Here is a 24,488-nt window from a genome sequence, read left to right as displayed (position 1 = left end):
GAGCTGTGGGCCTGGGGTCCCTGTCAGAGCTCTTCTATCCTTCCCAGGCTGAAAGGGAACCCCTTTGCCCATCCCGATCCATCTCAAAAGACTGGGCTCTCCTTCACCAAGATGGATTTCAGCTTTGAAATTAGTAACAAGAAAAGCTGAGACCCGAATCTGCAAGGAATGTGAGCTAATGAATCAAATACCCACCCTGACTGGGTGACTCAGTTCTCAGTTCGTTGGAGCGTCGTCCCGTGTACCGAAATGCTGTGAGTTCGATCCCCAGTCAGGATGCGTGCGGGAAGCAGCCAGTAGTTGCCCCCCACCCCCACCCCCACCCGCCCCTCTCCCTTCCTGTCTAAAATCCACAAACATATCCTTGGCTGAGCATTAAAAAAAAAAAATCAAGTACCCAGAATTCTAGGCAAGCTGAAATTCACTTCCCATCCCCTCCTCTTCAGGGAAAACCATCCACATGAAGAAAATTTCAACCCCTAATAGAAGTAAATGTCTAAAGAGAAATTATATGGAGTCTGAAGCCCAGACGTGATGAGGCAATCACGAAGGAGTGTCATCACCTCGGGTCCCCGCCAGTGTTTATGACGCGGCCCACCAGAAACGGGAAAGCAAGGGCAATAACGAAACTAGAGGACACAGTACCTAGCATAATGCTTGGAACAATGTAGTTGCTTAATTAGTATTTATTGAAGAAATGAACTCCGAAGTCCCTTTCTAGCTCTAAAATGCTACTCGATTAAGATGAAGGGGCCGACACATGTGCCTCGACATGGATGAACCTTAAAAACAGTATGCTAAATAAAATAAGCCAGTCACAAAAGGACAAATGCTGAGAGAGACCCCCTAGAAAACAGAATTACCTCTGGAGGGCAGGCCCCGGTAGTCCAGGCTTCCCCACTAGGGGGGTGTTCTGGGGACCCATCTGTATCAGCGCACCAGCTGCCGTTGCGGTGAGAAGCTGAGTGCAGCTTCAGCAAATTTTTTTTGAAGACTCTTTCAATGTGTTTACCCACTTCATGATGGGTGATTTATGAGTGCACCTGCCCGCTCTGCACTGCGTGTTCAGCAGTTTTTGACCAAAACAGCCGTGACCCCCGGGGCCCCACCTTCCCTACTCACCGGATCTACTGGGAGCCCGCGGAACGACCTTTTTTGTTTGTTTCCCTGGATGGAAAAACTCTCCAAATGGAAACGTTTTTGCCGATGTGGAAGAAGTGAAAACAAAAAATGGCAGAAGCACTAAAAGGCATCAGAATTGACAAGTTCAAAACCCGTTTTGAGCAGCGGAGAAAACATCTCCGTAGGTGTATTGTACCAAAAGGAGAGGACTTTGAAGGTGACTGCAATTTAAATGTGTAAGAATAAATACACAATTTTTTATAAATAAAGTCCGGCTTCTGAAAGGTCCTCCTTCATATGTCATTCCATTGATACGTGACACCTAAAATAGGCAAATTCATAGGCACAGAATAGACGAGGGGCTACCAGGGGCCAGAGGCAGTGAGAGCAGGGAGTTGCTGCTCCCTGTTCAGATATGAAGTTTCCATTCGGGATAATGTAAAAGTTCCGGAGAGGCTGGTGGTGATAACTGTACACTTAAAACTGGTTAAAATGATCAATTTTATGTCTATTTTACCATGATGTTTTTGTTTAAATATTGAAAGGATGTTGGGAGCATTTTCCTAAGGATGGATTTTTTTAAAAAGGTGAAGGGGTACCACTCAGCTGTCTGCTGTATTTTGGGGCAACATAAATTGAAGAAATAATCCTCCTATATCAAGATTAGAAAAAAAAGAGTCACCACTCCACAACTTTGCTTCAAACCAGAGAGCTTTAATGGTGTTTGTTCCCCCACGACCCTAATAGGGATGGTCTCGCACGTGCTCCATGATGGTCTTCAGGCCACGCCAGGTCTCTTCGGCGGTGGGCAGGATCTGCTTGGCAGGCAGGAGGAAGCCGTACCGACCCGTGTCTCTCAGTTCAAAGGCAAACGAGTATTTGATGCCAGAGTCGTAGGCCCAGTCAATGCTTCCTCCGCTGGCTTGGTCTGAAGGGCACATGATATTCAAGTCTGGTTATGCTATTCCCACCGGCCTCTCGCAGCTGTATAACCTCTGTGTGAAGTTCAACCATTATCACAAAGATAAGTTGGGCCCCTGTCTGCTTGGGTGGGCCTTGAGAGCAGGGATAGCTTAGTAGGGGAGCATGCTTATGAAAAAACACAAGATTCATTCGAAAAGCAAAAGGTGCTGTGTAGAGGGACCCTGTGCTCAGCCTTCCCCTGGTGTTCTGAGGCGCCTCTGCCTCTCCCACCCATTGGGAACCCTGCCTGCTCTCCTAGTTGGCATCGCCTGGAACTCTGGAGGCCACCCCATTTCCTTCTTGGGAAGAATGCTGGCGTGGACACTGTTTTCTCTAGAGGGAGAGGAGGGATTACAAATAGAAGAAAAAATTTGGTCCCTGACCTCAGGGAACTTTCAGCGTAAGAGCCGAACACACCTTGTTCTGTATAAAACAACAAGCCGTGTGTGATGGACTCATCCGATAGAGTAACATGCACCTGTGTCATGCGGGGCCGCTGACAAGACACATGATGAAGGAAGGTGGCGTTAGCCTACAAAGACTTGGGGTGATAATGACTCAGAAGAGCTGAGTGATGGACCTGCTCGAGGCCCCGCCCAGAGAGGGCAGGCAGAGGTCAGCTGAAGGAGGTGGCTGAGGCAGAGATAGAGGAAGTCACCTCGTCCCTAAGAACGGGGCGGGCAAAGGGGAAGACCCGGGAGGCCGTACCAGGGAGGGACAGGGCTCCCAGTTAACACTGTGAATGAACACGACTCCTCTGACCAGCGTCTGTCTTCACTCACAGCGGCTATGGTAGCGCCTGGTCAACGGCAGATACCGAAAGGTTTCTGACTTGAACTGAGCCTTCCTGGGTGCCCAAAGTGCTAACTTAGGCCTTTGGTGTGGCTACACGACAGAGCCAATCCCACGAAAAGTCCATAGTGGGTCCTGGCCAGGTGGCTCAGTTGGTTGGAGCATCACCCTGTTTGCTAAAATGTTGCGGGTTCGATTCCCAGTCAGGACACACGCCTAGGTTTCAGGTTCAGTCAGGGAGCATACAGGAAGCAACCAATCAATGTTCCGCTCTCACACTGATGTCTGTCGACCTGTCTCTCCCTCTCTCTCCTCGCTCTCTCCCTTCCTTTCTCTGAAATCAATAAACATATCCTTGGGTGAGGATTTAGGAAAAAAAGAAAAAGAAGGAAAGAAAAGAAGTCCACAGCAAACAGAATGCTAGCTTCAGATTGAATCCTGATTCTGCCAAACATTTAGCTGGTGACCTACGACACATCGCTTATCTCACTGAGTCCCAAATGCCCCCTCTGTCAAATAGGGATAAAACTATTACTTATTTTGCAGAGCAGTGAGAATTAAGTGAAATAATACAATATTTATTATTCCAACACTTGTTGAGTGCTTAACTAAATGTGTTAGGCACTATGCTAAATGGATTCATTTAATCACCACTGAGTTACAAAGTAGGTATTAGTCTTATTTCCTTATTATAGATAAAAAGCTTAGGTCCAGAAAGATTAGATGAAGGATCTGGGGTAATGTCTGTCAAGTGGGTACTCAATAAATGTCCGTGGTGATTCTAAGTGTGACTAGGATCCTATCAAAAGAGCTGGGCCACATCAAGGACAAGAGGTACATGGAGGGGAGCAGTTCACCGAGAAACTGACAAAGAACACTTCTTACCTAGTGCCTTCCAGTTAGTGGATACTTTAAACCTCCTTTCTATCTTTTGAGATTCTCAACAACCCACTTCACAGATGAAGAAACCAAGGGAGGATAAGTGACCTGCCCAAAGTTACTTGGTTCCATTCCCCTGTCCCCAAGGTCTATGTTGTTTGTGTCCCCTACCCCTCTCTGAGGAAGAACTCAAGTCACAACTCCTCCTGGACAAACACCTGTTGAGGCAGAGCTCCTCACAGCCCTTTCCAGATGAGAAACTGCCCAGGGAATGTCTCGCCCACCACAGAAGTCCAGCCGCCACTGGGTGGAGTGAGGCAGGTGCTCAGCCCAGGGCTGCATACCAGCCCGGGGCAGGCGGCCAGAGCATTTCATTAGGACTAGTTCCCAGAGGCAGCGCTCGCCTCAGCTGGAAGGAGACCAGGATCGAAGATAACAGCGTCGACTCAGGGCAGAGGTGCAGCCAGAACTTGCTTGACCACTAATGGTCAGGTTCCAAAAATATCAGACGGCAAACCCTATACTCCTCTGATATTTGCTTATTGAAAATGTCTTCAATATCTGTGACCTTACCAAGAAAAACATACCGAACCTCAGGCTTCCTACGTCCACCTTACTTGTAAATACCTCAGCTAAGGAGGGGGGAAAACTAGATCCCCAGTGACAAAGCGGCTGAGGCCACTCTGCTGACATTCTGAACTCCAGCCTCCGCCCACAGGCCACCACACAGAGGAAGCGTGCACCCGTGGCCCTGCAGCCTTGGCTCAGGAGGCCCTCCTCCCTAGAGGTGCCCCCACCAAAGGGGGGAACTGTCCCACGTGGAGAGTGGTTTCAAAGGTCTGGGCCACTGTAGGCAGCTCAGACTTCCCAGAGAACAGCATGAGCTCCAAAGCTGTTCGTTCCATTTGACTTGGAATTCTCGCCTTGGGGTGCTATACCAGAGAGACCTAAAAGAAAGGGGGCTTGTACCAATGCGTTCACAGTAGCATGTTTAACAAGAAGTTAAAACAATCTGAAGGCCCAGTAACCGGGACACAGCACTAAAATGGGAAAAACAAATACCTAGAGTGGAAAAACATAAAATGATACAGGAAATAATGCTAACTGAAAAAGAGCTGGACGCACACTGGAACTCTGGCTGACAGCTTGCGGATGAGGAAAGAGGTTCTACGGAGAGTAACCTCACAGCGTGATCTGGCCATAAATTCCTAACGGGGCAGGTCGTGGTGGGGAGTCACATCCCAGGGCCGTAAAAGGCTTCTCTTTGCCTTGGGCAAGCCGAGTCCACCCTGTGCATCTAGGTTAACGCACCTTTCAAACCCCTCCTTCTAAGCGGGACCACCCTCAAGAGGGCCCATGTAATCCATGTGAACCATCGCGTCCTCCCACCCGCCCTGCCTCCTCTCACCTCTACGTGACCTTCCTCACCCCCCTCCTCAGTCTCAAACGCATGGAAGAAACTGCAGACTCTTATCATCCAAAGCATTTTGCTCAGTCTGTTGAGATTCTACTTCCAGGTGCATCCTCTGCTTGGTTCAAATAAATTACTGTAAAAATTCTCTATAGGCTTGAATGTTCTTATATGGACATGCTGGATTAATGTATTTGTGTCCATTGACAAAACCATTAATGAAATTGAAACTGAAAATTAAGACGTTGGTTATTGGATTCTGTTTTTCTATGAAGTTTTTAAATGCATCATAATAGAAAAAAAGAAACAAAAAATCATGATCTGGAAAAAAAAAGAACTGTCATCATCTGAAATATCACCAGATCAGTAGTTTCTGGATTTTCATGAAGTGTTCTAGATAGGATGCGTACACTGTTACTTCTCTGCTCTCCAAGACTCCGTTAAAGAGAAGGGCAGAGGCCCAAAATGGCATCGCTTGTGCTAAAAGCCCATGACACCAAACCTACATTTAACACCTGATCTAATTGCAGTTTAAGCCTCTCCCAGGAGTGGCATTTTAAACAAATCAGCTTGGAATTTCCTGACCCACACCAGTGAGGTGACCTGCCTGGTGAGACCCCCTGCCTTCCCTCAAGAAAAGGGTGTCCTTGCCTGAAATAATCCGCTCTTAATTTCTTGGTCCACCCTCTTTCTGCCTATAAAAACCACCCATCGTGTACAACCCCCAGAGTGCCCTTCCAGGGATGCTGCCCAATTCATGAACTGCTTAGTAAAGCCAATTAGATCTTCAAAGTTACAGGGTTGAATTTTATTTTTCAGTGGTTAAAATAAACCATGCCTCGGCCCTGGCTGGTATGGCTCAGTGGATTGAGTGCCAGTCTGTGAACCAAAGGATCGCTGGTTCGATTCCCAGTCAGGGCACATGCCTGGGTTGTAGGCCAGGTCCCCAGTAGGGTGTGCATGAGAGGCAACCACATATTGATTTTTCTCTCCTTCTCTTTCTCCCTCCCTTCCCCTCTGCCTAAAAATACATACAGAGAAAGAAAACCATGCCTCTTAAGTGTGCATCCCCTCAGATTTCTGCCGCCGCCACCCTCATACAGACAGCTGACTTTGCCCCCAATGTGGCTACAGACTCCGCTCTGGTTCAAGCCTGATCTGCCCACCGCTGCTTGACCCTGTCTTGCCACCCTCCTCCCCCACTCTGCAAAGTATCACACTGGTCATTTCTTCTTTCTTTCTCCTGCATCTTTCATAGTTCCCTCTCTTAATCCTTCCCCAGTCAGTAAGTCTCTTATCTAAAAAAAAAAAAAACAAAACAATAATAATGGGTATAGGAAAGATAAATGGTAATGGGAAAAAAGCAATATGAAATGTAAAAAAACTTTAAAAAAAATTTTTTTAAATAAAGGAATCCTTGATTCCTATCTCTCCTTCCCTTCACATCCAGGTTCCTCCAAAGAGCTGTCTGCTCATGAGTGCGGCCTCTCGCCCACCCCGGGGCTCCTTCGGCTCCTCTTACCACTCTCCAGAAACTTCTCTGTCACTGTCACCAATAAGCTCATGTAGGGGTTCAAAACAAGTCACCCCAAGATGTGCCTGTGCAGTATGCAGACTGTTCTGAGCTAAAAGCAACCAGGACCCTGTGGGAGCAAGAAAAACTTCTGCCCTCCCCCACTTAACTACCTAGAAGAATGTGAATTAGGGGCCTTACCCATAATTAAAGATTATCAGAGATAACCTTTTTTCTTTTTTTGACTTATCTACAGGGCAGGGCACACTTTAGCTTACGGAACATCTGCTCATACCGTCCCGCAATAACCTTCTGCATGCATCTGTTTAAACTTTCCCTTTCTGCCACTGAACCTCTCGTGGATGTGGGGTCTCTGGCTCTCTCCTGGATGTGGGGTTCCCATATATATATGTATGTAATTAAATTCAGTCATTTCCTCTTGTTAACCTGCCTCATGTCTATTTATTAAACCAGCTGAAAGAACCTTGAGGATACAGGAAAATTCCTTCCTCCCCCACACCAGTGTTAAAAAAGAGAAAACCACAGGCCCAAAATGGCATCACTTGTGCTAAAAGCCCATGACACCAAACCTAGATTTAATACCTAACCTAATTGCAGTTTAAGCCTCTCCCAGGAGTGGCATTTTAGACAAATCAGCTTGGAATTTCCTGACCCACACCAGTGAGTTAATCTACCTGGTGAGACCCCCTGCCTTCCCCTAAGAAAAGGTGTCCTTGCCTGAAATAATCCGCTCTTAACTTCTTGGTCCACCCTCTTTCTGCCTGTAAAATCTTCCATTCTGTACAACCCCCCGAGTGCCCTTTTGGTTGCAAGATGGGATGCTGCCCGATTCATGAATTGTTTTAAAAAGCCCATTAGATCTTCAAATTTACTCAGTTGAATTTTGTTTTTTAACATTAGCGATGAAAATCCAATGGTAAACATTCTGTCCTTGTAATAGTTAGCCTTTCTGTGGCCTTTGTCGTTGTTGAACGCTGCCTCCCGTCCAACTGCTGAACGTGGAGCTCTGTCTCCTCGCTGCCCGGCCGTGCTGCAGCTCCCTCCCTGACCACTAACCTCGGCTTCGGCCTGTCTCGCTCCCCTCCCGCACCCATGGCTCTTCCTACTCCTGCTGTCTCGTACCAACCTTCCTCTCTGTGTCAACCATCCCCGAATCTCTCTCTCTTTCTCTCTGCAGAATCTCGGGGCCATGTAGCCCAAAGCCTGCAGGGCATCCCCACTTGAAAACAACCTCTAGACCTGGCTGGTGTGGCTCAGTGGACTGAGTGCCAGTCTGTGAACCAAAGGATCACTGGTTCAATTCCCAGTCAGGGCACATGCCTGGGTTGTGGCCCAGGTCCCCAGTAGGGGGTGTGTGAGAGGCCACCACACACTGATTTTTCTCTCCCTCTCTTCCCGTCTTTCTAAAAATAAATAAATAAAGTATATATTTTTAAAAACCCTCAATATTTCTAGAGCTAAACTCACTATCTTTCCAACCCCTACCCCTGGTTCACCTTCCTGGATGTCTCCCTTAGTTAATGGCGCCACACAATGTCCTTCGGTGAGAAACTCCCCACATCCGATTAATGGCAAAAACCTTTGGCTTTCCCTCCTCGATGTCTCCCTTCCATCCTCACTGCCCTAGCTGGGCAGCATCTCTCTCCAGAGCTCTTCCTACTCTTCCAATAATGGATGCTCCTACATCCAGTCCATTATCACTTCATCCTCCACACTGAAACTAAAATGTTTTGCCTAAATTAAAACACAATACCTGGACATGCTCCATGCCCTGCTGAAAACTCCCCAGAGGCTTCCAGAATCCTTTAGGTTCAAAACCTAAACTCATTAACGTGGTACACAAAACCCTGAACGCCCCCACTCCCCTTCTTACCACTTTCATTCCAGCAGCCCCAAGCCTCCGTGCGGTTCCCAGGGCCCATCATCCAGCTTCATCCCTCTGCACTGTTGCACGTGCTGTGAAGGGGCCAGAGGGCCCCATCCCTCATTCCCTTCTCTAGCTCTCTGGGGATCGGCCCTCAAAACCCTGCCCTCTCCCTACATGACACTTTTCCTGACTCTGCCACTGCCAGATCCCCCCAACTTTCTAATACTTCCAGAGCATTTACAGCCTACTGCACATATCATACTGAAGCTCACTGACTTCCTCTTCATCTCCCACATCCAAGCGAGGACTCTGTGGTTCATTATGTCTCTGGTACTCAGCATAACGATTAGTGCTTAGAAGATGCTTAATAAAAGTGTGTTGAACAGAGTGGGTGCCTGTAAGAAGCGTTTGTTTCCAAAGGATCACGGCTACGGGAACACTAGGGAACTCGGGGCATTCACTCGCAAGGTCCCGGGTTTCTGGCTGTGTCCATAGGAACCGGAGGGATGCCTTTGGGGGATTCAGAATCTGCATGAGGGTGCACTGGGCTTTCCCACAGCGCTGCAGACATTTCTTATTTTTATCCCAGGCCACCGTGGTGGGGGGGGCGGGGTGTCTCAGGAAGTCTGGCCAAGAAAAGTGTCATTAATAAAAGTGATGATTTAGGACCAGGGCGTGACAAAGGCCTGTTTTCAGGCACAGATTCCACACGCTAAGAGTGCATGGTAAGGATCAGGATATGCAGGGCAGAGAGCACACAACTGCCATATTTTGGAAGTTCTTTGTTGTCGATACCACACAGGAAATATGCCAGGGAGGAGACCAGGCCTCGCTGAGGGACACTGGACAAGGCTGGGTCTCGTGCATGAAGGGGCGTCCATTTTACATCAGGGCACTTAAACACTTTGGCCCCAAATCACATGGTGCCAGCTATCTTAGTGCATCATTTGTACAAACACATGAGATACTCACAGATGACTGAGCAGATAGGTCCCACCTTGTACTTGGTGCCATGCAGGCTTGTCAGAGATTTGGCGGCCTTTTGGGCCACTTCATTCTGGAGTGAGAGAACCAAGGAAAGGAGAATGGGTCACACTCATCTCCTGGAAGAACAGATGCCGAATAGCAGAATGCCGCAGGGGACACTCTGACTGACCAACTCTCTGATTAACTGAGGAATAAGCACAGCGCCCTTTATGTTTCAGCCACTTTCACTGAGCAGTAAGCACACGTCACTTCTGTTGGCTTTTAAAATACAACACAAAAACCCTCATTGTTATTTGATCATCTGCATATTTGCATTAATAATGACCGGGGTTATTATTCTGCCCCAAAGTCTTCTTGTTCAGGGCTCTGGACAGAAATGGGCAGGGCGGGGCCAGGGGGTGGGAGATGGAGTAAGGGCCGCAATAGAATGTGTACTGACCCCAGGATTTCCCCAAAAAGGTGATTTTTTTTTTGCTACATCCTTACATTGGCTTATTTCCCTGTGATTGTCTCTTTTTCCAAGAAGTAGAGCTCAGCAAAATATTTTCCATTATTTGAGGGTTCCAATTTTGACTGAGGCTTTACTATCCTCGCTAGGGATAAATGTCAGGTCTGAAACTCGGGTCCAGGAAAACAACTGCACGATTACCAGATGGGGGGAACCTGGCTCGGCAGACTCCTCGGAGAGCCCGGGGGTTTCAGTTGTCAATAAGCCCAACGTGAGTCAACAGGCCAGGGCTCCTGCCAATAAACTGACCCTCAACTGCGCGAGCAGAAGAGCTCGGTCCGGCTGAGGGCGGTTATGGTCACGCTCTGCTGTGCTAGTTAACCCTCTGCGCAAGCTTTACATCCACTTCTGGGAGCTACTCCTGAAGTACACAGGCAAACCAAAGCACGTCTGGAACACAGCGAGCTGAGTGTTATGGAAACTTGGGACCCTATTATGAGGGCCCGGAAGAACTGGTGGTATTTGCAACAGTGGAGATAAGAAAAACCTGGGAGCAGCAGGTTGCTAGTGGATTTGCCTCTCAAAGAGAAATAAACATGCTCCATGGAGCCCGACGATAAATCAGGGCTGACAGGTAAAAACCATAAGGAGGTGGTTTGGCTCTCTCTAAGGAAGAGCGCAAACAATCAAATACGCCCCAACCTGGAACAGGTCCTTAAAGCCAGGAAACCGTCCAATCCCGGGATGAACAACTATCTGGCAGAGATTCGAGCACCAGGTGTGGATAATTTAAGGTGATCAAGATCTACTAAAAGTACCTTTTAGGCTCTTTTCAACTCTGACATTCTCTTTCCCCGACTCAACCTTGACACACCAACAAAACCCTGAAAACTGCCCTACAGTGCTAAAATTCAACTGATGGGATGAAAGATACACCTGAATTGGAATAATCTATTCCATTTCTGCCAGGAGCTGTTGACAATAATCTATTTGAAAGTAAATTAACCAAAAGGTCGCATCTCATGGCTTATCTCGAGTACACAGGTTTCAAAAATTAAGCCTAAAAGCCAAATTGGAAATATTTGCACATGCTCTGCAGCCGGGGATAGTTCTTGGTCATTTGTAAGCAGCCACCTGAGATGTCACCGTCTGACTTGAGGCTGCTACCACTTCACATATCCCTCAGACAGGAAAGACAATGGAGGATATCGAAGTGAGGGAAGTGAGTGTGTTACGCCCAACGTCAAACACCAGTGCACCATGACGGCAGGGTCATAGAGCTGAGGGCAGCAGGAAGGTACTAGGCAAGGAGCTGGAAGTCGGCACAGAGCACCTGACACTAGATCCGAGAGCCTCAGGGCCAAATCCAAGTGGTTATTTCCTAAGCAACAGAAAGCACATCCTGGGAATTTATGTTCAAATCAGGGTCTTGCTCATCTACATGAAGGCAATAATAATTTCGTGAATTCTATTTCCTAGGGAAACCTCATTTAGGAAAGTCCACATCACAGTCTTCTGAGTGGTTGGACATATCATGCCTCAGTCATCTTTATAACCTGTCCCTCCCCGATGCACTCCCATCTCAGCTCCTAACTTTAGGACTGCAACTTATTCGTCTGCACAACGGATATTGGTGGCTGAGCTGAAATGAAGTTTCAGAAACTCACCAGCTCATCAAAGTTATTTGACTTGCTGCATTTATACCCATAGGGGAACATCAGCAGCTGGGAGTAGCTGTGGAGGGTAATGAAGGCCTTGACTTTTCCGTGACTCTTGATGAAGTCCACTATGGATTTCACTTCAACTTCGGAGTTGGCACTGGGTCCGTGGTATGAATCAGAGCAAGGACTGCTGGATGCTCCGGGTCCTGATGGCGTGCAGAAGAAGCGCAAAGAGAACAGTGAGATTTCAGAAGACACTGTGTGAAGCCAATTACCACACATCACTAAGCTCCTCCTCTGGAAATCAGAGCAAGAATGTCCGAGCCAGGAAGTCGAACTGAAGGGACTCTGGACATCCTTTAAAATACGGTTCTTCTATATGGCAGAGAGAGCTATCAAATTAGATCATCTCCTCTCTGTGGGAGTTATTGGAAGGAAAACTAGGTTTAATATTATAGATGAAATTCCTGCGTTGGGTGGGAGTTGAGCAAGTTCATTTTCTGGGATCTCTTCCAATTCTTCGAGTCCAAGAGTAGAAGAGGCTGTGCATCTGTACCTCCAAGTCACAAAACCACAGATGCAGGGAACCTCGGACGCCCCTTCTGCAGCGGGGAAATCACAAGCCCTTTTGACCACAAGGCCACCTTTGGCCTTGATTTTCTCAGCAACCAGAGTTACCCATAACCACTGAAGCTGGTTCACAGTGGCCTGGCCAGGGCTACAACGCTAGGGACACTCTGAGGGCGTGGGCAGGGCCCGGGACTTCCGAAGGTCTCTAAGTGATATGAACAAAGGATAAATATAGCCTGTCAGCTTTATTTTAGGATGATTTTATAAGGGCAACATTATTTAGGAGCTGATGCTTTGATTTTTTCCCCTACACTAAAAAAAAAGAAAAGAAAACTATTGTAAAATCGATAAAACCGATGAATGAAGAAGTGGCCATTCATCCGTATCCTGTCGTGAGTCCCTAGTGTGTTCTTTCTGGGTTCCGTGAGTCTCGCTAATTTATTTGTCTTACAAATACTTAGTGATTTGCCTTCTCTGTTCCAGACACTGTGCTAGGTGTTAGGAAAACTGCAGTGGAAGAGATCAAGTTTCTCACCTCACTGTTACTGTACCTCCTGAGGAAAAACCAAACAAATTGCAATTCTGCCATGAGAGAGGAGGGGTTCTAACTTATGCCTGAAAGCATAAAGCCGTGCCCCGACCAGACTGCCACTGAACTCCAAAAAATTACAGCTGCACATCAACAGAGCCACAGCAGCAAGCTAGTATTTTCTCTTTTGAATCTATTTTGAAAATCAGTTTCTTAATCCTACTTGTACTTTAGTTTTCTTTCTCGAAGCATCCATAGATGATGTAATGCTTCTCTTCCAAATAGATGCTAACCCCCTCTAGTGGTTGGTTCGGGGCTCCCGGCGGCCTCCCTCCATTGCGCAATGTCTTGCTGTGAGAGCTCGGAAGCCGAGGCGGCTACAGCTTGTGGGAAAACCGAGATGTGAGACAAAATATATTAAATGCTGCTCAGAGCTCTGTGACAGCACTGCGTGCCTGTGAAGGGAATTCAGTTAAGTGTTTTTCAAATAGGTTTTTAAATGGCTTGAATCCTGAATGGGCTTAGCAGGCTGACAGCCCTGCAGAGCCATGCAAAACAGCCAGCGGGCCAGACAACGTCTGACCGTCCCTGGAGGCAAGTCCCGGGGTGCTCACCTCCGAAACCTGCGTCCCAGTTCCGGTTAGGATCAACACCCACACAGAGGCTTCCAGATACTTTGGACCGGGTCTTCCGCCACATGCGATTCTTTAAAATCCAAACAAAAGAGAATGGGGGTGGGGGGGAGCGCTCATTCAGCCTGATGAGGAGGTCTCTTTAGAATTTCGTTAATGTCCCCCCACCCCTCCGGAAGGCCCTTTGGAGCTGCACGAACTGCCCTCCCCACGGAGGTGTGGAACGGTCCTCACACAGAGTTGTGCTTGGAGCTTCTAAGCTGTCTCACACACAGAAAAGTAGACATTTCTCCCGTCTCCTCAAATGAAGACCTGCCAAACCGTGTTCCGGAAAACACCAGCGCTATTCAATGGCAACAACAAAAACTCAAAGAGTGGGGAGGGAGCGAGGGTTTTGTGACAGAATATTTTGGGAAAATACAGAGCTCAGCTGGCTGATTTACTTTAGAACTTCTAAGGGTCTTTTAATGCTCTGATTTTTTTTTTTTTTTTAATGAAAATCCAAGAGAGAAAGATACAGTGGACGACATTTTCCAAACTTGAGCATGGAACCTTTATTCACAGGGTATCTCATAAGATGAGTACTAGTATTTGTACGAGTTCCTTTTAAACACGTTGAAAAACGCTATTGTAGTCAGATGTCTCCAAAAATAAACTTGAAACTCTCACTCATTTTGAACATACATGGGGTCACGGTTGCCACAATGGTGTTTTGTAATGAGATTTTAAAAAGAAAAACACACACACACACGCACCTAACTCCTTTTAGTAATACTCCAGAGGATTTCTTCTACAGATTTTAAGCAAAATGTTAGATGTATTGTACTGCCTACCTAAATCCCACTGCAAATCTAATTGTCAGCAGGTAACATCCGCCCCCTCTTTTCTATCAATCCTACCACAAAAACACAGAGATAATTGGAACAAATCTCCTAGGTGACTCACTGAGAACGCTGAACTCTAACAGCCCAGCCTAACAGCTGAAATAAGGCTCTGACGGAGGCAATATGTGAAGACATCGTGTGCTGGAATAAGTGATTATAAATTCCACTGCACGCCTCCGTTTGGGGCCACTACAGAGAGATGAAGCATTCTGTTTAGGGTAAATCAAGGACAGAAAGATTACTTTTATCTTGTTTTCGAAGTTCCTACACAGGTCCTTCGATTCCTGTTCTAAGAAGAGAAAAAGTCCAGGCTTACTTTGGTTTGAGAGAACACATATCCATCGGGGTTTGTGACGGGCAGCAGGAAGATATCCATTGTGTCCAAAATGGAAGTGATGGATGGATCGTTTCCATAATCAGAGGCAATCTGAGCAGAGACAACAACACAGAGGCCAAGCTCATACTTTCTTTTCCCCAGGGCACACGGGATGGAATAGTATGGCAAGGTGTTTTTTCCAAATGTGAATGAGATATCACTGCTAGCCAATGAAAGTCTTCCAGGACTTCCTCTAATCCCCTGCAGTGTTAATGTGTTTCATAGGCCAATGCCTATACTTTTATTTCTGGTTAGAATAATTTACTTATATTAACTAAAAATCAGATACTACTTATCCATGTTCTCTCAAAAGCAGGAGAATGCTCCCTATTAATTCTGGTGAAGAATTCTGCAATGGTGTCAGTAGCTTATAGGGACCTACGAACCAAGGAACTGTTTACATTTTTTCTTAATCACCACACAGCATAGTTTCCCAAGATCTCATGACCAACATCAGATAACTTAACTATGTGGAGACTTTCCGACAGATACAGAGAAACAGTTAAATTCCATTTGGGGAATTAAATTTCAACTTGCAATCAATTGCAGTCGAGTTGAAGTTTCTGCTGGATTAAAATTTACTCATTTCCTGTGCTCAGTCATCCTAAAGCATTATTATTCAACTGTTAAATATCCATTTCATAATACCCTAAAGGTAACCGCATTTTAATTGAAGGGAAAAAATGTATCAGTCAGTGTGCACGTGGTGGCACATGCTTGAATGATCTGATGTGGATTGATTTCCTTTGCTCGTGAATTAACATTCTGATTTATAGCGTGTCATTTTTGAATTACTTAAGAAATACCAGACGAGGTCATACCCAGCCTGGTGTCCTGACTCCAGTTCCAATGAACATGTGCAAGAGAGACACAGCTATACCCTGACTTCAAAAATCAGATTTGGAAACATTTCAGAGCCACCAAAACACCTTACTAATTCCACTGCGGATCTGCAGGTCAAAGTAAAATCTTTCCACACCTGTTTATATATTTCCCATCTTGAGCCCCTTCCATGATTTTATAGATTTCTAGCACACTGTGCCTCAGCCCTGGGAATTCAAGGCAGCAAAGCAATTTTTCTCTTGTCCGATCTTATGCTGAAGTCTGACTCCCGGGGGTCTTTCTTTGCTACCCTTTCAATCTCTCCCAGCTCGCTGTGTCTTTTCACAGGTACACGGTGGCCTGCCTGAGGGACAGTGCCAGGGTACTTGGCTGGGGCAGTACCAAAAAAGCGGCAGTGGGTCTGTTCCCGCCCGTGTGCGAAGAGAAGCTACTGGGCTGAGAGCATGAGCCCTTGGGGCCATGGGGACTGTCGCATGCTTAGGTAGGATCTGATCCCAGAAAGACAAAATAATCAAGGACTTTTAGGCAAGATGACCTTATTTGCTGTCCACAGTGCAGTCGCTTGTGTAACCCACTCTCGAGCATGGATCCCAGCGTCTAGCCAGATGGCCGGCTTGCCTCCTCCGGTACTGAACTGCAAAAGAAGCGTGGAAATGTGAACACTCAGCCACTGCGGACCCCCAGTCCCTCCTCTTTTACCCAGGGCCTTCTCTGTCTGTCTTTCTGCACTCCATGTGATTGAGTGAGGAGGAGGAGGTGCAGACAGTGAAGCACCTATTAACTCTTCTCACTTCCCGTGATTCTGTTGGGCCCCTTCCTTTAATGCAAGCTTAACTGCAGGGTAACGAGAGTACATACCTTTTCTTTTCTCGTGTCTGTAAAAAAAATCACAGCAGATAATGTAACGCCATGGAAATATGTTCATTTTTATGTTGTAAATTTTGAAGAACAGGTTATAGAATAGTACGATGCCATTTTTATTTTTTTAAAAATGCTAATTCATGTGCATGTATGTAGATGCCCAAAGAGTGAAAGTAAGAGGGAGAGGAAAAGAGAAGGAAGCAGGATACACTGCAACATGTTAATAGCTACCGCCCCATAATTGTGGAATTGGGAATATGGGGATGTTTTTCTTTTCTTTGTTTTTTTTTTTTTTTTTTGGTCTGTTTCTCTATTCTCCAATTTTATACAATGACTGTGCTATTTTTGTAATAAAAATGCTCGTGATAACCTGTGGAGCCCTTCATAATAACAGGATGGTAAGCTCTGAATGTGCTTTCCAGAGCTGAAATTTTATGATCCAAGTGACTTAGTTTTCTTTGGAGCAGCGGCTTTGCCAACTGGATCAGTAAATGGGGGAGAAAAGATTATTTTTGCACCATCAACTTCCAGCTCCGTGCAGCATTCTAAACATGGGAGATAAGGTAAATGAGAAATGAAAATCCTTGCTAAAGATTACATTTCATGGGTTTTGAGAGTTTTTTGCTCAAAACGTTCTGTGCCTCTTCCTCCAAAGAGTTCAAATGCAAAAAGCAGGGAACTTTCAAAAACACATAACATTCTCAACCACAAACCACCCTGGAGAAGGGAAGGCCAGGAAAATCCAAGGCGGGGAGCGAAGGGGGGGGAGCTGCGGTTTCCTGACCCAGCTGCAGGAGAAACAGGCAGGAGGAAATTTTTAAAAAGAAGGTAGCGAATGTTAGCAAATGTGGCCCAGTGTCAATAAGTTGGCAAACCACTCCTCTCAGGCCTTCTTGGAGAAAAACATTCTGGAGAAATCCATCTGTCCTGAGTCCCTTGGTTCTCAGCCATAACGTTTCCAAATTTAGCACGGAGTTGTGACATTTCTTTTCTTTGCTTTCTTTTTTTTTTTCTTTTTTTTTTTTTTTCCTTAACAAACTCTTTCTAGGAAATCTCTCGCTCTTTTTCAGGGCAAGGTGAAAAAACTTGAAATCTCTGTTGGAGGTAACAGGTTGGAGTACCTACAGAAGGCCCTGTTCGGGGGCATTTCCGTTTGCTTGTCCCCCTTTCGCCCACTGCGGGAACCCTCTTTTTAATGCGGGAACTCTTTTTCGAAATGCGGCTCTCTGGCTTCACCGCTTAAAAAAAAATCTCTCGGGATCTTTTTTTTGTTTGTTTTTAAGAAAGAGGAAAGAAAAGGGGGGCGCAGAACTACCAGCTTGATTTATTGCAGAATACCTCACCTCTTCCCCCCAGCCACCCCGGGCCCCGCACCGCCTCCCCCGCCCTCGGTTCCTATTAGCGCCTCGCTCTCCGGTCGCCTGCGAGCCAATCTCCCGAGATGAGAGCTCTAGTTCACCCCTGCAGACCTGCGTCAGTCGGCACAGGAAGGAGAAAAGGAAAAAGGGGAGGGGGTGGGGAGTGCGGAGGTGGATACTCCAAACCAGCAAGGACCGGTTGGAACCGGGGGCCGGGGGAGCCGGGGGGGCCGAGATGGGGGGACGCTCTGCAGGCGGAGCCGGCACTGAGATCCCGCCCGAGAGCGTGAGGCTCTGGGCGCGTGCACCTGTGTGTACCTTGAGCACGTTCATGGGCCGATTTTCGAAAGAGGAACCAATATTCACTTTGCTCACTAGATCGGGGTACTCAGCCACGAGGTCATCCATTTTTTGGGAAATCTGCAATGTTTAAGATGAATAAATAAGACGTTTGCAAACGAATAACCTGATGCACCCATTCGCGATGTTCCTCTCCCTCCTTTTTCATTCCCCCGGGACAAAGTAGAGAGGGCAGCGCGACGGATGCTGCCGGATTGGGGACGTTAGGATCAGAGCTGAGACACAAGCCCCCGGGCCTCTGCAGGGGCTGGAGCCCGGGAAGCCATTTTGCGGCTGCGGATCCGGCTTTTTCCAGTTTTGTGCTGGAAACAAAATGGCACTTTCCTGGCTTGCCTGTGGCTTTCCCCGCCCAGCTCTGGCGTGCAACTGCCCGGGTCAGAAAGCTGCTCGCGCTCACTAGCAGGGGAACACAAATGGTAGCAGCGCACACGCGCGCGCACACACACAAAGAAAAGGAAAGTGGCATTTAGAGGGGAGACCGGCATTACAAAAGGCAGCGGGGCTGGTTCGGGCCCGGGTGACAGGGTGCCCGCCTCGGAGGCACATGTCAGCAGCGACGTCGCCTCCACTTTGCGAAGTTGATTGAAATGCGGTGCAGCTGGGGCGCCGGCTGCGGCCGTCGCCGGGACCGAGACGTGCCTGGGCGTGTCTGGGGCGCGAACAGCAGGAGCACAGCTCCTCCAGCTGTTGCCCGCGTCGGCTCTGCGCGGGACACGCGCCGCTCTGCGGGGCCCGCGGGGGACAGGCTGTGCTCCCTCTTCTCCCCCGCCGCATCGACCCACCAGCCCTGATCTGATATCCTTGGAGGCCGTCCGCATTTTTCAAATTAAGGGGTTTATTTTTGGGGGGGGGGATTTTAGGAAGGTCGAGAGTATGCACTGTGTGTATACTATACCGGTGACACTGCTCCATGTTCACGTACACTGGTATTTCTGGCAGCGACACAAATGAGTAGCAAGTGGGTTCAGGTCAGATTTTATACGCCCCCCCCCCCCCATATGAGTTTAGGTCAGGTTGTGCCACCAAATAAATTGGGGGGAGTGGGCTTTACTTTCGGAGTTTTTTTGCATTTTATAATTCCTGCTCTGGGGAATCAGCACCTACCAGAAACCTCCTCTCTGGATATTTCCTGCTCCCAGCCTCCCCCCTTAGGCCCCCAACCCCCATCTGCTCGTGCCCCGCCCCTCCGCCCCTCACCCCCAAGTCAGCCAGTGCAAATAGGCCCCTGTGGGCTCAGGAAAAGTTCTGTGCAGACTTGTCCGGGTGCCCAGGTGTCAGTGTGTGACTCGAGTGGAGGAAGGGGTGTTATCACTCCAGCAAAACTCAGGAAAGACAGCACGGATGTGAGGCGGGGGAGCCGTGGGCGGGTGGGAGACCAGGCCCTTGGCTGGAAGTCAGAGATGTCAGAGGTGTCCCCTGATTCTATCATCAGTGACAGCATGAAGCACAGCTCTCAAATGGCTTTGTAGGCAGCACCCGCCAGAAATCAGCGAGGGGGCCTTGGGCAGAGAGCACGGTCAGCCACAGGAGGCTGTTCGTGCGCTCGCTTAAGACACTTCCGGCTGCTTGGAAAACCGTGGGATGGCTGCTGGGACGGGCAGGTGGGCTGGAGGTCGTGCCTTAAGGCCGTGACACTTCATACCGGCTGTGACATGCTGGGAGACTTGGAGAAGTTAGGAAATGAGAGACTCATTTCCATTAAGTCACCGAGGGGAAGTATGGGTTTTGTCATCTGAGGAGAAAAGGGCCCATTTCTCAGAGGTTCTTTTTGAAACACCTACCTCTTCCAAGGTGTGATAAGCCTCAAAGTTGAAGTTACCATTCCGTTCTCTTCTCTGATTAAATAACATTTCTTCATGCTCTCTGTCCAACAGAACCTAAGACAAACCAATCAGACCTGCGATTAGCTGATAGCAGTGCCCTTGCATCTGCTCAACACGGTCCCAAGCATCCCTTTTCCTGTCCTATAGGCTTTGGGGCCGTGCCTTTGCCTCATTCTGGCAGCACCCTGAAAGACCACGGGGCATTCATGGGGCTCCTGGCCAGCCAGATGCTGCAAATAAAGTATGACAGCCGGTCCCCTGGTTGTCTCATGGCTCCTCCTCCCTCGGTGGGAACCCAGGCTGTAGAAATGGAGATGTGAACACCACCATCTCCATCTCTGTGTCCCAGAGTTCACTTCGTTTCTTAAGTTCCACGCTGTGACCTTTGACCACCTTCACAGTCCTTAACAGGCATACCAGAGCTTGCTAGTCGATGGCTGTCTGTGTTCCTTAAAATGTAGCTGTGAATGTTTTCATTAGCAACAGCCGGCACGCCACGACAACCAGGATCGATATCAAACTGGTAATAGTGTCGATTATAAACAATTACCTATCCCAACGATTCTCAACCCTTTTCATCTCATGGCGCCCAGGAACTAATTACTAACATTCTGCAGCACATCAGAAAATATGTTTTCTGCCGATGCGACAAAAAAAAATAGGTATAATTTTGATCCATCCACACAGGATGGCTATCATTGTGTTGGCTGTTGTCATTTTTTTTATTTGACAGGCTAAAGGAAAAGAGGTCACTGCCCCTGACTAAAAAACGGTCGGGTAGCCTGTGTTTTAAAAATTCGTGCAGCACACTGGTTGAACATCCCTGATCACAAACCACCAGGAGGTGTGGCCCCTGGAGCTACAGCATTCTTTGTCCCTTTGTCCTGTCAATCATTAGTACACCACACACACAACACACACACACACACACACACACACAGTACAGCAACAGGGGTCTGGTAGTGGGGAGTAATTTGTGCAAATCTCCTGGAACATATTTCTGTCTGCTCTGGCCCAATCTTCCTGGAAGTAAACTACCCTGTAATAAATTCTGTTATAGGCTGTGGAGTTGACTGCTTCATCTTTTGTTCAGAAAGTGCCTTCTCATATGGTGGCCAATACATCTATGCCCCATGGTCAGACACAGGGCCTAAGGTAACCTCCAATTAAAAGCTAGGTGAATAAAATCTTACTTTTACCTACTTTGACTAATACCCATCCATTTGCCTTTTACATTTCATGCTGGAGACTCTCTCTTGTCCTTGCCTGTAAACTATTACCACATCCTGTTTGTGCCAAACGCAAAAGAGAGAGGGGCAGGCCTCCCTGCCCACTCTGCTGGGATGGGACACACCGCAGGGTGGCCCTAGTGGCACCCACAGGGTCCTTTCCTGGCAGAGGGTCCCCAAGGATAAAAGAGGACGGTCCTCTGTTCAAATGGACCGGCAAGCCTCTGGAAGGGTGCCCTGTGGGGTAATTACCTGAACATCTTCAATCATGATGGAGTAAGCAATGTCCTGGGATTCCAAGAAAACCTTCACTGCCTGGACACTGACAAAGGGCACTCGGACATGGACTGTCTCCCCTGGTGTGGTGGGTGATTTCCAGAAATCGAGCTGAAAGGGAGAAAAGGCCCAGGCAGTGAATGGGTCATGTCAGAGGCATGGACAGCTCCGCACTGATAGATTTCAAGAAGTCAATTCCTGTCTAGTTCATCTCACGCCCACAAGACTGGAATCATTGTGGAATCACTGTAATTTTGCAAGAAAGGTTTTAAATAGCCAAGCATTGGCATATGTTTTATAACCACCCCACCGTAGTTAGCTATTAAAATGGGCAGAAAGAACAGAGTATTTAAAACTGTGGCAGGTTTTTTTTTTAACAGTTGACATTCAAGTGATCTAATTCATTGTGTAACAATGTTATACTATAAATTATTTTAGGAAGGAAATAATGCATTCAAAGTGTTCAGAACTTTTTCAAAGTAACTTCAATCTCTCTTTTCATTCTTACAATAAGCCTATGAGATAGAAGAATGGTTTGTTTATTCTCATTAGACTCAATGGGAAAATGAGACACAGGAAACGTGGGTGACTTGCCCCGTGTCCCCGAGCCGGGACGAGAGCCCAGGCATTCTGCACCCCAGCTTCACGAGCTGGCCTCCCACATAGTCGGAGAAGACGAGCAGATCCGAAGTGAGAGGTAGCGATCGTCACAGCTACCCGTGGAGCCGCCCCTCTGGGACAGATACCTGAAGATCTTCCTCAGCCTCCAGTTCCGCCAGAGTTTTCATTTGTTCTTCATTCCTTGGTACGATCTCAAGAACTTGATCTCTAAAGAATAGTAACCACAGGCATGACCTTAAAGAGTGAAACCCAGACCCTGCTTCCTGTTGCTGTCTGCCCGGGCTCAGCTCCGCGTGCCGGGAGGTTAATGCAGCAGTCAGTAACCTCTCTGACAATCGGGAAGCTAATAAACGGTATACTGACCCACACCCTCAGAATGAGCAGTTGATAGAATGGCTTTACTCCCCCCAAGGGTATGTTATCTAAATAATAATTAAGAGGGATACCTGCTCTTAGCAGGAAGCTTGACATTCAAGTTACCTTTCCTTTAGCTAATGATTATTCTCAAATGACACCTGCGGCTCATTAAAGAACTGGCTTTTAAAACTTGTCTGTTCCTGTTTTTCAGAAATAAGGGTGGTTTTTTTGTTTTTGTTTTTGTTTTTCTTTGGAAGTAGAATAATTAGTTTGGTGCTTGGAAGAGGAATTGAATTCACATCTGGAGAGACCTAGAATGATGTGTGTGGGTGTGGGGGTGTTTTTGTTTGTGTGTTTGTTTTGCTGTTGTTATCTCAAATTTATCAGAGTTCCATCTCCGAATGAGATGTGTGTAGCCCAAAGTTGGGGTGTAGCTAGGCACAACTGGGACCCAGAAAAATCCCAGCGTGCCTCTCTCTCCTCCCCCCCCCCCACACACACACGCATCGTGGGGAGGGAATAAAGGACATCCAGGAATACTCGGCAGGAAAAAGAAGTTGCAAAACAAGCAAACGCATGTCCTTAGTAAAAAGTTGGGTAGTAGAGCTGGATGCTCATAACTCTTCCTTGGGGACAGATGTTTCTCCTCTATCTCTTTCTCCAAGTAGGCTCACTGCCTTGTTCATGTGTACGAAGAGCCATACAGTCGTACACAGGGATGAGAATTCAGGTCTTCTGAAACGAAGTGCCACGCAATTTCCAATGAACTCGAGTGGAATACTGTGTGATAGGATGAGATATGCAAAGCCCTCCTGCCTTCAAGCACCCACCTGCCACAGCTGGTCTGAAAATTCTTCCATTTGAGTCTCATTCTTTTTGACTAATGCCTTTACTCCCAGGAGTCCTCCTTAAAAATGGAGAGGCACTGGGAAACGTTAATACATTAGGCTCATATTTCCTGGTGTGTGTGCTAAGGAACAGTAGCTGTTTAAATGCTGAGTTGCTCAGCATGTAAGAAAAAGTGAGGAAGAGTTTTATGATAAAAAATATTGGGTAGATGCAGCAACCTAGAACTCCTCTCATAGATTTAAAGCACATGCTAATTTATTTAAAGAAAAAAAAACAAACCTGGAAATCCTATAGTTTATTGAACCCTAAGATTCCCAAGTTTATTTGACCACCCACTTTAAGGGGCCAGATTTTCATTTGACCACTTTTAGTTCCCTAAAACACTCTTCAAGAAATGCTACCTAAAGCCCTTCAGAGAGTCTTGGAGCAAAGGACTTTGGAGCAAAGATGAATCTTACAAAGCCGTGAGAGTCAGAGTTGGACTGAAATCTGCCGCCCTGGTCTTCCCACTTCGTGAGGTTCCGCTACTCAGGCCCTAGGTCCGAAGATGGGGAGGACAAGAGCCGACACGGCCAGGAAGGCAGGGAGGAAGTGGTGGGAGAACAATCCATTTGCTTACTGAGCTAAATGGCCAAACAGCTTCATTTTCACTCATGTCTTTCATCCCTACATCCTGATCATAAGAGGAGGAAATGAGGAAGTACAGAGAGAAATAGGGTGTATGTGTTCAGTTTTCATTTTTGTTTTTCTCTTTAAATGTCATTCCTCTCCCTCTCTCTCTCTCTCTCTCTCCCCCCTCCTCTCCTCTCTCTTCTCTTTCTCTCTCTCTGATCATTCATTTCTATTAACCCCACTATCTCCTCTCCACATCTAAGAGAACTCTTTGCAAACACTGAACACTTCCACCCTCGATTCTGCTGCAATCCAGTGAGAGACTCTGAATCCAGCAAGCAAAATTCAAACAGGTGTCAGAAAGCATAACTTACCCTACAAATGTTTCTCGACAGTAGATATGCCCCCAAAGGGCACCGAAAAACAGGATCCACCTCATGGTCAAGGATCTTGCTAGAATCTAGAACTCAGCGTCACTCCTGACGTTATTTATAGGGACCATGGCTGAGGCTGACGGGTCAGCAGTCTAAGAATTCACTCAAGTGAATTCCCATATGGTAACATTCCCACCTGCAGGTCAAATTCTCAAGGTTTAGGCACCCACCTGTGTACATTTCCCATTCTTACGATGAGATAACAAACTT

The 24,488-nt window shown here is 47.2% G+C and overlaps 1 protein-coding gene across 1 annotated transcript; it reads right to left on the bottom strand.

The window, feature by feature from the left end:
• Positions 1-1,815: 1,815 nt before the first annotated feature.
• On the bottom strand, positions 1,816-24,488 carry CPA2 (carboxypeptidase A2). The gene is made up of 11 exons (XM_028525641.2): positions 24,219-24,488; positions 22,152-22,233; positions 21,382-21,516; positions 19,859-19,954; positions 18,036-18,137; positions 16,034-16,132; positions 14,596-14,706; positions 13,378-13,468; positions 11,671-11,870; positions 9,541-9,625; positions 1,816-2,050 (listed from the first exon to the last, which is right to left on the bottom strand). Exons 1-11 carry the CDS (start codon positions 24,281-24,283, stop codon positions 1,863-1,865), a joined length of 1,254 nt encoding a protein of 417 aa, XP_028381442.1. The 5' UTR covers positions 24,284-24,488; the 3' UTR covers positions 1,816-1,862.

The sequence above is a fragment of the Phyllostomus discolor genome, chromosome 10, assembly GCF_004126475.2.
Source record: "Phyllostomus discolor isolate MPI-MPIP mPhyDis1 chromosome 10, mPhyDis1.pri.v3, whole genome shotgun sequence".
Classification (NCBI taxonomy): Eukaryota; Metazoa; Chordata; class Mammalia; order Chiroptera; family Phyllostomidae; genus Phyllostomus; species Phyllostomus discolor.
The sequence above is the reverse complement of the archived record's forward strand: the minus strand, read 5'-3'. Positions and strand labels throughout refer to the sequence as shown.

Coding starts and splice junctions, on each gene's coding strand:
- CPA2 (XM_028525641.2), bottom strand. CDS start 24,283: ATGAGGTGGATCCTGTTTTTCGGTGCCCTTTGGGGGCATATCTACTGT. Junction 22,234..24,218: donor TGTCGAGAAACATTTGTAGG/GTAAGTTATGCT, acceptor ACTATTCTTTAG/AGATCAAGTTCTTGAGATCG. Junction 18,138..19,858: donor CTTATCACACCTTGGAAGAG/GTAGGTGTTTCA, acceptor TAAACATTGCAG/ATTTCCCAAAAAATGGATGA.